Below are 16,686 nucleotides of genomic sequence, written 5' to 3' on the forward strand. Positions count from 1 at the left end.
CGGAGCGGAATTGCGGCCATTTTGTAAACATTTTTAAAACGGGAAAAATGAATGGGATGACGGCGGGAAGCGTGTATATTTTCCCCAACGGAGTTTCACTTCCACGTTCGGTTTGCGCAATCTGATTGGCCACTGACGTTTTTCTGAGCGCCAATCGTGTTACTCCTAACAATCACGCCAGCAGGCTGTTACCCTAACCAACTAACCCTAACCCTAACCTTAACCCTAACCTTAACCAACTAACCCTAACTTCTTTTTTTTGTATCTACTTTTTCCTCCCATTTTCTATTTTTCTCCCATCCCAATTTCGTATCGTCCAATTCTACCCTCCCCTGTCTCGAACGCTGTTAGGCCATGCCTCCCACAAGCCGTCTGCAATGTGGACGAAGCCTTATATCACATGTCCCCTCTGGTACTCAAGGAAGCAGCTGTCGCATCTTTTCACCTGCACAGCTTGATCTCTCAGTGGCGGGGGTCTGCGTGGGAGGGACACGCCGCCCCCGTCGCTTCCTGATTCTGCTGCGCAGGCGCACCAACCAACCTGTAGGAGTCGCTGTCCACAACGTCCGATCCCCACTAGGGTGACCAGATGCAAAAAGTCCAAAAGTGGGACAACAGTAAGATTTTGGTGGGACAAAGTGGGACAACAGTACGATTTTGGTGGGACAAAGTGGGACAGATAGATAATGTAAATTTTTTTATTAGAATAACTGCCATGGTCTTCACTGAATAGATTTAAATCAAAGGTTAAAGGTTAAATCAAAATAAATACAAATTAAATACCACCTAACATCTGTTTTAAATATTCAAACGTCATCACTTGACAGGAATGTCTTGTGTTTGATATTCCCTGTTAACACAGAACTAGGGAAAACAGTGTAGTATAATACAAAAATAATAATACAAATAAATTGTGTTTCTATATTAGAATAACTGCCATGGTCTTCACCGAATAGATTTAAATCAAAGGTTAAAGGTTACCACAGTCGGCTGACCTGTATGAATGGGAGTGTTGTACTGTGTGATAGACACTTGTTATCTCAGCTGCAGTGACCTTGTCCGTCTGACTATCATTGTTTGGTTTAAAAGGAAACGTATCCATAGATCTGGATGTTTCTTTTTGGTGAGCCACTTTCAAGTGAGACTCACGTCCACTGTGGCGCTTCAAGTTGTATTCTCCTCCATGCGCAATTGAAAACGAACTATGACACAAAACACAGAAAGCCTGCTGCGGATTGCCTGCCATCTGCCTCACCCAGTCATGTGTCGTTTGCCAGTCTTGGTTGTAACTGCAGGTCCGTTGAGTTTCTTTTTACTGCTTTCCATCTTGAACTAGTTCGCTTGTAATGTTGTTGTGTTTTTTTTGACCAATCAGATTTGCGATATGAGGTAGCGTCACGACTCAGTCTCAGTCACGTCACAAACAGGCAAGCAGCACGCTAAAGTACTATAACCAATCAGAGCAATGTGTGTGGACAAGAGGCGGGTTGCTACGTTTACTGTCTGTAGGGAGGGGCTTTTAGACGCATGTTTTTTTTGGCTTCGAAAAGAGGGACATCCTCTCAATATGAGGGACGCGGGACATTTGGTCAAATGGGGACACCTGGTCACCCTAATCCCCACCCATCAGCTTTCCCACCCCTAACACTGCCAATTGTGTTAGTATGAACGACCAGCCAAGCTGATAGCAATGCGGAGAGCTGGGCTCGAACCCAGCGTCTCCTGCATTGGTGGCGAGCGCCTTGCCCACTACACCACCTAGCCGCCCCCTAACCTTGGTGGCGAGCGCCTTGCCCACTACACCACCTAGCCGCCCCCTAACCTTAACCAACTAACCCTAACCTTAACCAACTTCGAACGAGAGCGACTTCGAAAGAGTCGCCAAGCTTAACCAGTTTGTTAGGAGTAACGCGATTGGAGCTGAGAAAAATGTCAGTGGCCAATCAGATTGCGCAAACCGAACGCGGAAGTGAAACTCCATTGGGGAAAATATACACACGGGAAGGAATGTTGAAATACGGGACAATCCCGGGGAAAACGGGATGGGACAGGTATGACACACACACACGACACACCACACGTACGCGAGCCTATGTATACATTGGGAAATCATGTGCATGAAAAGAAAAATCTGTCATCAACGCATTTGCTTATTTCCCCAGACGCAAATATGCCCGTTTCATCTCCAGTAAAAACCCAGTCAGCCCTTGACGTTCGGTTTGGTCATTTACAGCCACCGTAGGCAGCGCGAAAACGTTGCACAATTTATTTAGTTTTTCCTGCGAATAAAAAATACATGTAAAATACAATTGCGTTTTTATTCTGCGTTGATAAAAATGGGTTCCGTTTTTTTAGATTGAGTGGAGATAGTCATATTGCAGCATCAGCATCTATGTTTCCAAGCCACGTCCGCCCGGAGTCCAGTCAATATTGATGATGTCATCGTGTGAAGATGGCTGAAGGGTGAGAGCGTGAAGTCGCACAAATACTTTTTGTTTTATAATTTAACTATTTAGCTGAATGACACTGACTATGTATATTTCACGCCTTCGTTATATTGTTGCGTCGCTATTTAGCGTTTGTCTTATTAGTTTGTGTAGACCATGTAATCCGTGGCTCTGTCATTCATTTCAGGAAGTCCGTTTGTTTACCAAAACATTGCACCAGCTGGTTAGCTTAGCCTATAAGTTAGCTTGTTTTTCCAGTGTTGGTCTATATAGCAACACACATCCACTGACAGTGACATTTCACCACGTATGTGCATAATATACACAAGGCATTTAGATATAGTCCGAACCAAGGTGGCGATCGCACCGATTGCTAACTTTGATTGTGTGTTCGGGTCGCACCGATGGCTAGGTAGCTTGCTCAATTGTTAGCTATGTGTGCTAAATGATTAGCTTCTACGTATGGTAGAAGCTAAAGGGAGAGTTTGTAACTTCGCATAGGTGTACAATTGAGCATGAAGGCTGCTATTATTGTGTGGGTTTATATTTGGACGGTACATTTCGCGTTGTTGTCTCGTTTTGAAATCCAGTGTTGTCTTTAAACTTTAGAGAAGGCTGGTGGGGAGGCTGGCTTCAGCAAAGCTTTCAGGCCGTCAAAGATAAGGTAAGCATCGATGTTCATTATTCTCTGTGGCTCTTATCAACTGATCAGCAGATACCGTTTGAATAATTATCTTGGATGTTCTATCCTACCTGATATTTATGCTTGCTAGTTGCTGATAGATTCACTGTACACACTGTCCTTTATTTCTTGATGTTGCTCTCTACCTGATCCGTATCTAGATGTAACTACTGTTTTTTTACTGTTTTTTTTATACATGTGTTACAGTCATCTGAGGCCTTTGAGTTCATCAAGAGAGACTTGACAGAGTTCTCCAACGTGGTACAACATGATGCAACATGCTCCATTGTGGCTACAGCCAGTGCTGTCAGGAACAAACTTGCGGTAATTTGCATCTAATTCACTGTCTCAGATATTATCATAAGGCAGGATTCCTCCTCTGACTAGATCTCCTGGTGCCGTCCCAGTGACTAGAGTACGACTCGCAGAACCACACTCGAGACCCAATGCTTTCAGGTCCCAGGATGGTACTTGGCATGGTTTTCACCTAAAAGTTGTTTATAAACCTACCCCTTACCTTAACCTCTCCAACCTGATGCCTAACCTAAAATAGAGATGAACAAATATATATTTTTGGGATCATTGATATTTAAAGGTAGAATCTATAATACCGGCGTCAAACAGTGACCTGTAGGCAAAACAGCCCTGCTCAATATTGCACTTTGTTTACAGACCCAGAAGGCCTGTCTACAATTGAATGTTTCTTAACCGACTGACTGCTTGACTGACTGACTCCCCATTGTTGTCGTTGCCAGGTCTGGCTTAACTAGTTTTGAGTGTTGGGACATAAGAGTGTTGGGACCTGAGAGTGTTGGGACCTGAGAGTGTTGGGACCTGAGAGTGTTGGGACCTGAGAGCGTTGGGACCTGAGAGCGTTGGGAGATGAGAGTGTTGGGACCTGAGAGCGTTGGGACCTGAGAGTGTTGGGAGATGAGAGTGTTGGGACATTAGCGTGTTGAGACATGAGCGTGTTGAGACATGAGAATGTTGACGCAAGAGTGTCTGGGCTTGGGAGAGACTGCAGCCGTATGATGTTGGTCCCATTGGCTTTTAAAGCATGATGCTGTTAGACAGGAAGATCTTGGTCGCAGGACATCTTGGTCACAAACAAAAGGTGGTTGTAATCGAACAGTAGGTGATTATCATTAATGACAAACATGGCCAATGAGCTGTGACATTGCTTCATATTGTATAGCGAAATACATCATGAGAATACTATGAATTGTTGTTGTTGTTACATTATTATTCTCTCTCTCTCTCTCTTTCACACACACACACACACACACACACACACACACACACACACACACACACAACACACACTCATTCTATTTTCTGTGTGTTGCATTTGAGCATTTGCAGTGAGCCCATGCACAATTTACATTAATACAGATAAGTCTTGAGAGGCAGATATACCAATAATGTTTCTCCTGTTGGAACAAATGTACAACCCATTCGACAGCCACCAGATTTGAAATTAACTAAATACATTGTGTGGGTGATTTAAATCTACATAAGGTGTCATCATGTGAGCAGTCTGAAGACACACCACACATACAGCAGCAGGACAGCATGTGTAGTGTGTTTAGCTACCGGAGTCTCATGGCCAGCACAAAGAGACTCAGAAGGAACTTCTATCCCCAGGCCACCAGGATGCTCAATGACTATGTAACAACCCATCATCTACACTCATTGCACACACATCCACATGCACACACTCACTTTTAAACAAACACTCACCTTAACACTCACTTTAGACACTTTTAACACTAGGGATGGGTACCTTTCACATTTGAACCGATACGGTACCGGTACCTGTGAATCGATACCGGTACCCAACGGTACCTTTTTTCGGTACTTTAGTCTAAATTTTTTTTATTTACCTACCTCAGTCGTGAAAAAAATAATCCAAACTTCAAATAACTACAATTTCGACCGTTTTCGGCTTGCCATTGCTCCGACTGCTTTGTTGTTGAATCAAGTCAAATCCTAGGTAAGCATATATTGTGCGTGTTAACACTTTGGTTGCCTAAGGTTAAATTAATGATATACCATAGATTGCCAGCGCTATTTGTCTATGGAGAAAGTCCCCTTCTTTGCAGGGCTATAACTTTTTAAATTCTATTGCTACATTGCCATTATTAGGGCCCATTCAAAGTCCTATATGTATTGTTCATTGTGTAGCAACGTTAAACTTTTTCATTCACATATTCATAGTAAAGTATGGTCTAATGTATAAGTATGTTTTCATCTCTTTCTGCAGCTTTCTCCAGAACGTGATATATAGCCCCAAATGCATTATATTGATGATGAAATACAGTTTGATGGCAATCAGCGCGATATACAAAATTCCAACTAGACGTACTTCTAGAAGTTACTACACGTCATCTGATGTTGACCGGATGGGCGAGGGGGCGTTTATAATTCCGTGGGCAGCGTTATACCAATCATCTAATGTGGGTCAAATGTTGATAATATCAGTTATTATCGAAGACGGTAACGTTACACGCTGAAACTCACCCCAGTCTCCGCGCGCCGTTGGGCGATCATCGTCGAGTAGAAATTTTATCATTATGGGATATATTATTACCCGGTCCATCTCCAGCTTGTATAATGGTATATACGTCCAAATCATGTTTATCGAGTTATTGGCAATCGATCGCTATGTAGAGTGACGAGCTAGAGTCACGGGACATGTACCGAGTGGCCGGAAGCAATACGGACGTCTAGCAAAACCTCTAGTGCGCTTCCTGTTAAGCGCTTGCGCCGATCGGCCACCAGATGGCGCTCCTGAACCGCCAGAGAGCTCAGTGGGTCCTGCTGGTGAATCTCAGGCCAGCGGAGGGACATTATGAATCCGATCGTAGATTTTTGAAATATTGATATAAAGACGACGTACAGCGTCCCCCGGCAACTTTAGCATGGCCAGCAAAGACGTCTAAAGACGGCTCCCGGCACCCAAAGTGTTAAAGTTGACATGAAAAGAAAAAAGTTAAAAAAAAAAAAAAAAGGATTTTTCTTTTCTTTTCGGTTTCTCATTTGAATCGATACTCTGTAGTACCGACGTGTTTCGGTTCGGTACCTCAAAAGTACCGAATTCGGTACCCATCCCTATTTAACACTACATTATATTTATCTATTATTAAAGAGATTTGCACTACATTCATACCTCATTTGCATTTGCACCTTACCTTAAAGTTTTGTACCTAATTTTCTGCATTGTACCTCACTGTTTACTCATTTTTACTCACTGTACTTAGGTTGTACTTTACATTGTAGATTGTATATATGTATATTCCTCTACTTAAATTTTTACTTACTTTTTAGTGATATATCACATTCACACTCCAAGTGATTGAGATTTACTTTACAAGTGCAAAATCATAAGGGCGGCTGATTGGCGCAGTTGGCAAGGCGCTCGCCTCTAACGCAGGAGACGCTGGGTTCGAGCCCAGCTCTCGGCGTTGCTACCGGCTGGCCGGTCATTCATACTAACACAATTGGCAAGTGTTAGAGGGTGGGAAAGCCGGTGGGTGGGGATTTGACGTTGTGGACAGCGACTCCTACAGGTCGGTTTGGTGACGCCGGTGCGGTGGAAGCAGGAAGTAGCGGGGGCAGCGTGAGCCTCCCACGCGTTACTCCTCGCCACAGAGTTCGAGCTGCTGCGGTGAAAAGATGCTACAGGCTGCCTCCTCGTGTACCGGAGGGGACACGTGATGCAAGGCTTCTGTCCTCACTACAACCGACCTGTGGGAGGCATAGTCTAGCAACGTTCAAGACATGGGAGGGAAGAATTGGATAATACGAAATTGGGATGGGAGAAAAATAGAAAATGGGGAGAAAAAGTGGATAAAAAAAAAACAAGTGCAAAATCATGGGCCGTCAAATATATATACCGGTATATATATTTTAAATGGTTCTTTAGTGCAAGTGTTCAATTATAGAGCCACCAGAACCCTTTACACGGTACAACGTAATATTTTTGATTTTGTCCTATTTCCTTTTTAGGTGGAGGGCTCCTCTGACACCACAGAGAAGGTTAAGAAGGGTCTCTCCAGTTTCTTGGGGGTGATAACGGACACACTTGCCCCGCCCCCAGATAAAACCATCGACTGTGATGTCATTACGCTGATGGCGACCCCGTCAGGAACCACAGAGGTGTACGACAGCACAAAGGTGGGCATCAGTGTGTTTATTAGAGTTACATGGAGGCCTGTACCCACTAGTGTCCCAACTTGAAGGCCGCTGTTGTTGAGACCTGTCTCAAACCCCGCCCCCTCTTTTCTTGATCCTCCAATCACAATGGTTGCTTCATACCAGCAACAGTACTTGTTCTCAAAATGGAGTCAGGGGAACTGCCAGGGGTCCTTGAAGAGTAGTTACATTTCATAATTATTTTCATTATCAAGAACAAATAAATACAATTCCACAATTGTTACCATGTTGTTCCACAATTGTTACCAAAAGTTACCATGATAGAATGTAGGCCTATATGACTCTTGTGATCATAGGCTTCACTCTCTCCACTTATCTCCCACACCTACAGTATAGACAGTAACGTAATTCTGTACTAAAACATATCTAAAAGTAAACATTTTACTTGGACCTCGTGGTCTATTTGACATGAAGAAGAATCTCCACCTCGTATACCCTTTCGCTTGGTTCTGGTGTATTGTGTCATGAGGAACACAAGACTGGTGTTGATCTAAGAAAAGCTCTCGGTTGGATTTAAAGAAAGGCTCTCTTAGATATTCAGCTATTTTGCCCCGATAACCGTTTATTAATAGAGAACGCATGATGTGACTGTGGATCCTGGATAATAAGCTGAGTGTCTGCTTCCCCCTCAGGCTCGACTCTACACTCTACAGGCTGACCCGGCCACGTACTGCAACGAGCCAGACGGTAACCACAGCTGATGGGGGGAATACTTGCTCGCCAACTTTTTAACTGTATTTTGTCGTGCGAAAGAAAAATAGGGGTTGCTTTCATTGGCAGCCCACTTTGTAACACTCCTAATGTACTTGTTAAAATAGGAATCTGCTATATAGCTTCACGTTAATGCAGTCACTTTGCAGTTTGCACACAATTGGATGCTTTCTAGTAATGAGTGCATTTTCTGGATTGGCTTTGCTGACCACATAACATAAACATACAGGACAAAACATAGGACTATATAATATACATGACCCCCTTACTTAACCAGCATAAATAACCAAATCTTGTCATTAAGATCAAGACGTGAATGTTCATATGACAATTCCCTTAATTGAATTGTCTATTTTCTTTTCAGCTTGTATATTGAGTGTTGTGTGACAATGCTTCTCTAATACCTAGCTTATGGAATTCAGCGCTATACTTTCCTATGTATATTCAGTGTAATTTCACCTGAGGTTGTTTGTGTTCAGGTCCCCCGGAGCAGTTCGACAACTGGTTGTCCACCTTCAGTACGGAGGAGAGGAAAGGGGAAATATCAGAATTTCTGGTCAACAGTCCCTCTATACGTGCGCTATACACCAAAATGGTACCTATACACCAACAGTCCCTCTATACGTGCGCTATACACCAAAATGGTACCTATACACCAACAGTCCCTCTATACGTGCGCTATACACCAAAATGGTACCTGTCGCTGCTTCTTTTTGCCACAGCTTCCTACCATGAAGGCTTTGTAATAAGTACACAGTGGAAAGAGTTCAGCTGCGTTTTGATGTGGACAATGCAGAGGAAGATGGTGTTTTTCTTCTGCTGTTTATTTTTTTTATGACTTATACTCTATTGAGTTTTCTTTTTGCGCACAGTACTTCAGGACAATACAAATTAATGATGACATCTTGTGAATCAACATGGGTCGGTCCTGAAGGACAACACACACACCTAGACCACTAACATCCAGACTACAATGACACCCCCCCCCCCCCACATGGGAAAAAAAAAAAAAAAAAAAAAATAGAATGAAAAGTAATAACAAAGCAAAAAGAAACGACACACAAAAAAAAATCGACTATATTCCTCCAAAAATAAAGCTACATAATACATAGAGCCAATCTTGTCGACATATACATAGTGCATTTGTCAGGTATTCTTTCACCTAGGTTTCTTTCTCCTGAACCTGAGCCGTACCCTCTACTTTCTGCTGTTCCTTATCCAGGTGCCTGCTGCTGTGGCCCATTCTGAATTCTGGCAGAGGTATTTCTACAAAGTCTTTCAGCTAGACCAGGTAAATTCATACCGTATGTATATATATATATATATATATATATATATATATATATATTTATATATATATATAGTTTGTTCTCAGCTGCAGGTGGCTTTCAAGTACTCTCCATTGTGTCAGCTTTTCAATACAGTTGTCTGCCACCTGCTGGACAGCTTTGAGCAGAGCCAGGGATAAAATGAAGTATCGTGAAACAACATTTTGCAATACAAAAATGTCACATTGTGTACCGTGGGGGATGAAAAAATTGTTTAAGTTATGAACAGCTGCAATCTTTTTCTCCCAATGCCATCTTAATATCTACAAGATGTTATCTGACATGGTCTTAACTTGGCTTGTCACACTCCAGGGTGTCTACTCCTCCTAGTCACCAGGACCTAGTGTGTAACACACAGTGGACATGGAGTCAGGCCAAACTGAAACCCAGGACGCTCTGTTGTCTTTTAATGTCTGCTACTGTATGTGGCCGTAGAAAACTGCATACTAGCTCCTTCATACTAGGGGTGGGAATCATCAGTTTCATCACGATACGATACGATATCGATTCTTTGGACAACGATACGATATTTGCCGATATCACAAAGTCTGCCACGATACGATACGATTCAATTCAGGTGCCTGCGATCGATATGAGGCGATATTATGTGCCCATTTAACACAATCAGTCACATTTAGATCAACTAAAAAAAGGCTACGGAAATATCAATTGATGTATTTATTTTTGAGCTCTTCCAGACATTTAAATGAAAAACAATCTATTGTTTTTAATACAAATAGACCTCCTGTTCACTTTTGTTTTTATATATTGAGCTTTAACACACACACAGACACACACAGACACACACACACACACACACAGTCCCCCACAGCCCCCACCCCTCCTCCTTCCAAGTCCCCTCTTCACTCTCCTGTTCTCTCTCACGGTTAGCTGCTTAGCTTTTAAGCAGCCAACGCGACGTTCATTTAGATATTTAACGCGACGTTGGCATAAAGGAATGGCGACGATGCAACGCCTGTTATATGCATTTGACCCGTTGCGGGGAAAAAACTGCACAGACTTATATCTGCTCGCAAAATAGACGCTCTGTAGTGCTTTACAGCAGACGCAAACACTGCTGTAATGTGTACACGGAGTTTCACATACTGGGCGCCGGCGGATATGACTCGCGGGGATTTTCAAAATAAGAGTATCGCAATATGAATCGATCTTTTTACGTTGCGTCGATCCTATTTGATTATTGATAATAGATCGATATATCGATCTGGATCGATGTATTGTCCCACCCCTACTTCATACTACACACTAGAAGCGTTGCGAAGCATTGCTTTTCTATTGTTCCCACTCAGGAGGAGGCGAGGAGAGTAGCTCTGAAACAGAGGGCAGAGCAGACCACTCATACAGAGACCCTGGGCTGGGAGGAAGAGGATGAGGGTACGGCTTCAACCATCTTAACATAATGACCAATCTGCTAATTAGAGCCTGACTGATACTGGATTTCTGGGGGCGATACCTATATTTGGGAGTAAAACAATTTGGATATTGGTATATCGGCCAATATTCAGACACATTTCAAGCAACAATCCCTCAAATTTGGTTATCAAAGAATTGTGACAAAGAATATATAACCGAGGTGGGATATTTAAAGGGCTAAAATAACCAATTTGTACCGCATTCAAAAAAGCCTAAATCTGCATGGGACTAGCATGAATGGGCATAGCTGGAAAGGGGAGACGTGTGTGTGGTTCCCTTGAGCTCATTTTCATTCAGATTTCTATAGAGGTCAATGGGTCCCCTTTGAAATTGGCCATGCCCGTTGCCCTCCCCATCAGAATGTTGCTTGACTTCCGAGCAACATCTACCCCCTTCGCTGGCATGACATGGCTGGTATCTACGGATATGATACCACTATCGTCGCACTCTGTATATATCAGTCCGGCTCTAATCCTAATCATAGTCGCCCATACTATTGTATTTATTTTTATGCCTATTCTTAGGTCTACATTGCACTACTTTTATTGTCTTTTATATACCTATTCTACCTATGTCTGTTGGGGCACTCTGGACTGCGGTCCATGTGTGAAAAGTACTATATAAATAGTTATTAATATTTATTATTGTTATATTGTAGAAATGTGTGCATTGAAATGTTTGTAAAGTCTCGATGACATTGAAAATGAGGGTGACCTCGATTGTCTTTTCGAGAATAAATAAAGGATTGAATTGAATCTAGATGGCAGTCTTGTCACGATCACTCAGTGTCATCCTGGTGCAACACATCCTCTCTCTCAGATGATTTCCTGGGCGCCACGTCGTCTTCCCGGCTCGACTTCACGCCCCCGCTGGAAGACCCATCAAACCTGATGCCCGCCGCAACCAGGACGTTCCCCACGACGACGACCCTGCTTAGCCCCGCCCTCTCTCCGAGCGGAGAACACGACGCCACTCTCTCGATCAGCAGCGACAGCGTCAGTCTGCCGACGCAGGTGGAAGTGAGGAGGCCGGAGCCTGTAGCGACGGAGCTGGCCAACAAACTGACGGAGGCCAGCCTGGAGGACACAGCGAACAAGACGCAGCAGGACCAGAGACCCGGGAGGAGCGCCTTGCACCCCGGGGCTCAAGCAGAAGCCAGGGCCCAGCCTGAGGTTACCGTCGAGGGGGCGCCGGCTCAAGCTCCTACCGCCACCTCCAGACCAGAGACGGCCAAGGAAGAAGGGCCCCAGGACCTGAGAGTGTTTGAACTCAACTCTGACAGTGGGAAGTCCACACCCTCAAACAACGGCAAGAAAGGTACAATGCATTGAGAATGATGTGGCAGTTGTTGTTTTGTGTTTCCCAGTTGACACTAAGTTTCTATTTGCTCCATATTGGGAGCCCACATCCACAGACTGGAACAATTTACAAACCAGTTTAAAACTGGACAATTTAATCTCCAAATCCGCTTTCAAGGATACCATCATGGACATTTATACTGACACTTGCAAATGCTGCTGCACCTGTATCTGCCTGCCTGCTGTGGCTATTTTGCTCAGTTTTTATTACCTCGTTTTAATCTTTACATCTGTTTTAACTTTGTATTTCTTTACCCCCCCCCCCATATCCCTCAAAACGCTGTGCCTTTTGTCATTGTAAATACGAATTTGTTCTTAATGACTTACCTGGTTAAATAAAGGTTAAATAAAAATCCAAATTAGGTAGAGGGACTGTCGACGGTTGTGACCTTTCACACTAAACCGTGGTCTCCTCTTATCCCCTCTGACCCTGCAGGGTCCAGCACCGACGTGAGCGAGGACTGGGAGAAAGACTTTGACCTGGACATGACGGAGGAGGAGGTCCAAATGGCACTTTCTAAAGTAGAGGCCTCCGGAGAGGTGAATAACATGAATGAATGAATGACAATGAAAGATTTGTATTTTCATTTAAGTATAAAAACAAAAATATATCTGTTAATACAAAAGATAATTAAAAAAAAAGACCACAAAAAGAGAAACAGATAAACATAGTGTGTACCCTGTTCGAAAAAGGAGTAGGAAGAAGTATACACGTTTTAATTTGTATTATTCCTACCCCTTTAACTATTCATCACAAATTATATAATTTTATTCTATTGTTAATTATATGTATAAATGCTGTATATATAATCCAATACATTTATATATAAATAGTATACATTTATATAAAAATACATATAAATATATACTAAATAAATACCATATAATAAACACAATTTCTTCTATTTTCTATTTACATCTTACACATACTCCCAATCAACACACTTCCTCTTCCAGATACCTATTTAAGAAAGATTTTTTTGTACATCTTTTTAATCTTAAAAATGTCGCGTTCATTCACCTCAAGTCTTTCAAACTAAACTGTAATAATCTCTCTCCCCCTTTCTTTCCCCAGCTGGACGAGGACTGGGAGACTTAACGGACTGTAATAATGGCTCTCCCCCTTTCTTTCCCCAGCTGGACGAGGACTGGGAGAACTGGGACTGAGGAGCCTCTGCGAACACCAACTTCCTGTCCCACCATTGAAAGCTAGTTCTCGGCAGACGAACCATGCTTAAACGTGTTTTAACTCTTTGTCCACGCCGTCACCATGTCACAATTGTCCGTAAAAGGGGGAAATGTCCGGCGGGTTTTTTTTGTGCCACGTTGCTGAACCATTATTTTAAAAAAGGAGCAGCGGGGAGGAAAAAACCAAGGCAATAAGAATTATACTGCACCGTCGGGTTGTCCATTAGAACAAATAGGTCGCTGGGTAGAGTAACGACTTGAGTCCCTGTGGGTTATTTCTTGGGAGTGAGACTGACTTCGAGAGAGCATACTAGTCGGTAAATCCTCTTGACGAGAAGCAAAGCGACACCCGTTGACTAGTCGGGAGTGTGACTGGGTTCACCGCCACCACCAGGGGGAGTAGCTGTGACTCCCCCATTTCTGTTGATGCCATTAAAAAAACATGACATATTGTTTTGCGAGAGTGTACTTCAATGTTGGTTGGGGAACAACCTTTCCTTCAGGCTTCAGAATAGCCATAAACTGTTAACGCTGCTCATCACCTTTCTAAGATAAAATTCTTCACACAAGTGTTTTTTTTAATTGTGGTCTTATCGATTTAACTCTTTATGGCATGTACCGTTCACCCCCCCCCCCCCCCCGTCTCTGTGATTCGAATGAAAAAGTCTTTCTCTTATGCAAGTGAATATATAAAATGGAAAACGACTTTGGCCTTGGATGAGAGCGTTTTTTCCATTTTAGGATTTACTCCAAACTAGATACATGGCCTTGTTAAGAAGACGCACGGTAATGTCGCAGCGTTTCTGTTAACGATCTGATTCTAAACGCATCCAAAATCTTGTTGTACATATGTTGTCTATTTTTATTTTAAATATTTTTTTTCTTGACACTACTCTTATTTTCATGACAGGTGATCCATGTAAACGTCATCTCAACAGGCTACATCTCCTTGTCATTGTTTTTTTTCCCGCTGTCACTTTGAACGTTTTCACATCTATTTGTTTATTGTCCGTCTCTTATTCTCGTTGGGGAGGGATGGGATTTCAATGTATTGTCATTTGTCAAAAAGATGAGTCATTTCTGACTTAATAAAGAGGATGCAAACTGGTCCTGGTGTCGCGATGCCAGAGCATCTCCCCTTATTTCTTCTTCAGGAACACATTACAGACCTCTGAAATAACAAACTTCACTCAAAGTGGGACTCGCAAGCAGGCGAGCAGATATACCATAATTAATTAATTAATTAATAGCTATTTCTGTGGCAAATGGAATAGGCCTTGTTTATCTTTTACCTCATCTGTAGTAAAACAATAGCATAAGGATGTAGTATTCATATTTCTTATCATAGTATTGCAGTATGTGCTTTGCATTGCATGTCTGCAATAACAATATGAAAAAATTTGCCGTGGTACGTTTCTTTAAGTTGTATTTTATTATTTTTGTAGGCCTATAGCCAGGCTTATCTTAGCCGCTCATGGATGGTCCAAGAGTTTTAGTTTTTCGACTGTCTGTGTTGCATGTCTGGGAATTCTCTTATGTGTTCGCTTAAAATTTGCACTTTAAACAAATGCGTTCAAAGCTGTTAATTTCTTCTTTTTTAAGTCAAGTATTTTACACTTATTTTTCAAAATGAGCAATGTCATTAATCGTGCCAAATAGGCTTAATGTCTTGCATTCCTGGGGCCATTGACAGACATCTTAAATGATAAATGTCCAAATTAGAAAACACCTGGTTTATCTCGTATAAATTCAACATCCACATTGCATGTTTTTCTATATTGTGAGCTAAAAGATACTGGGGGGGGGGGGGGGGGGGGGGCATTCCAATCAACTCGTATTAGCCGAACATTCCAATCAACTCGTATTAGCCTGTCATTGTAAATTGGAACACATTTATTTCATGGTTGGAAAGCGCCATCTTCAGGACAACTAAAGTAATACAGGAGTATACGGCTGTCGTTTTAACTGATGAGTGAGTCTCTACAGAAGGCGCTCAAAAACAACACTTCAAGTTCTAGCAAGCTTGCCTCGGGGTTATATTATATAGGCTACTGTTTTGAAAATTAACCAACGGGGTTTCACTGCCGCACGTGTTATTAAAAATGAATAGAGAAGAGGGTCTGTTTGCCGAGGGAAGTCGTTGATGTTTGGAGGAGTCCGAGGAGATGACTTGTGGACTCGTGGAGAAGAGTCTTTTAGAGGATCAGCAGACGATGATGTTCCCATTTTAAGGTAGATTGGAACGCTAAAAAATACCTAAATTAGAGATACTTTCAAAAATATAGTCTACTAACTACTCACTGACTGACCTCGCGTGAATGTATCCACCGGATAGAAGGCAGGTGTCCAGTTTCCCACAGATTGAGATTCTATTGGTAGGTGAACTCTGACCCATTGGGCTTCCAAATGAGAGGTTCTGATGAGTACTTAAGAGGAGGGTATGAAGAACGCCTTGAAACGTTTCAAATTAAGTTAAGTAGCTGACAAATAAAGTTACTTACTTCACTTAAACTTACTGAGAGCTTAAGTTTAAGTGAAATAATCCACATATAACTGAATGAATGAATGAAAACTTTATTTAACAGATTGCAGAATGGGTACAATACAGTACGGCTCAATACATACAATTGTTAAGGGGATGCAGACCTGAGAAAGACGTTTGTCTTGTTTCCATCAGGGTCCCCCATTTTCAATTCATATAGACTGTTACCCCTAGATCCTGACAGAGTATATGATGGGGAGGGGACTGTACATTAGGAGGGGGTGGGTGGGTGGGAGAGAAATATACGGCGGGGAGGGAATATATACATGCGGTGGGGAGGAGACTGTCTATTAGGAGGTGGTGGGGGTTTTGGGCATTTACGGTGGCCAGTTTCGAATTGCAGCCTCCCGTAGGTGCTCTTTAAGAGCGGTTTTGAATGTGGGCAGGGATTCACATTCCTTTACAGCTTTGGGTAGGGCGTTCCACATTGTTGTGGCATAATTGCGAAACGTGTTTAGTCCCTTGTTTGAGCCGAATCTGGGTTTAACATGATTTGTTGAGCTTCCTCTGGTGTAGTGGTTGTGGTATTCACTGACCTTTGGGAAGTATTTTGACATGTACATGGGCACCCCGGTCGTATAGTGTATCTTGTAGACCAGGCCCATTGCAAGTTGCTGTACTCTGTCGTCTACTCTAAGCCATCCTAGGTTGTCAAAGTGGGCAGGGGTGAGGTGGGTTCTGGGGTTCAGGTCTAGTAGTCTGACCAGTTTGTTTTGTGATGTTTGTAATTTTGTTTTAAGCGCCTTTGAGGTGCTTTGGTACCATGAGGTGCATGCATAGT

The 16,686-nt window shown here is 42.7% G+C and overlaps 1 protein-coding gene across 3 annotated transcripts; it reads left to right on the plus strand.

Annotated features, from left to right (window-relative positions):
• Positions 1-2,382: 2,382 nt before the first annotated feature.
• On the plus strand, positions 2,383-14,471 carry bsdc1 (BSD domain containing 1). Of its 3 annotated transcripts, none has more exons than XM_084309896.1 (12): positions 2,383-2,463; positions 3,057-3,111; positions 3,337-3,453; positions 4,648-4,797; positions 7,138-7,305; positions 7,977-8,031; positions 8,535-8,650; positions 9,278-9,346; positions 10,694-10,778; positions 11,637-12,134; positions 12,612-12,715; positions 13,251-14,471. In XM_084309896.1, exons 1-12 carry the CDS (start codon positions 2,453-2,455, stop codon positions 13,272-13,274), a joined length of 1,452 nt encoding a protein of 483 aa, XP_084166022.1. In that variant the 5' UTR covers positions 2,383-2,452; the 3' UTR covers positions 13,275-14,471. The 3 variants fall into 3 exon arrangements, with proteins under 3 accessions (XP_084166022.1, XP_084166021.1, XP_084166023.1); XM_084309895.1 differs by having other exon boundaries at positions 13,313-14,471; XM_084309897.1 differs by lacking the exon at positions 4,648-4,797 and having other exon boundaries at positions 13,313-14,471.
• Positions 14,472-16,686: the final 2,215 nt, after the last annotated feature.

Source organism: Notolepis coatsorum (genome assembly GCF_963971535.1).
Source record: "Notolepis coatsorum genome assembly, chromosome: 3".
Lineage (NCBI taxonomy): Eukaryota > Metazoa > Chordata > Actinopteri > Aulopiformes > Paralepididae > Notolepis > Notolepis coatsorum.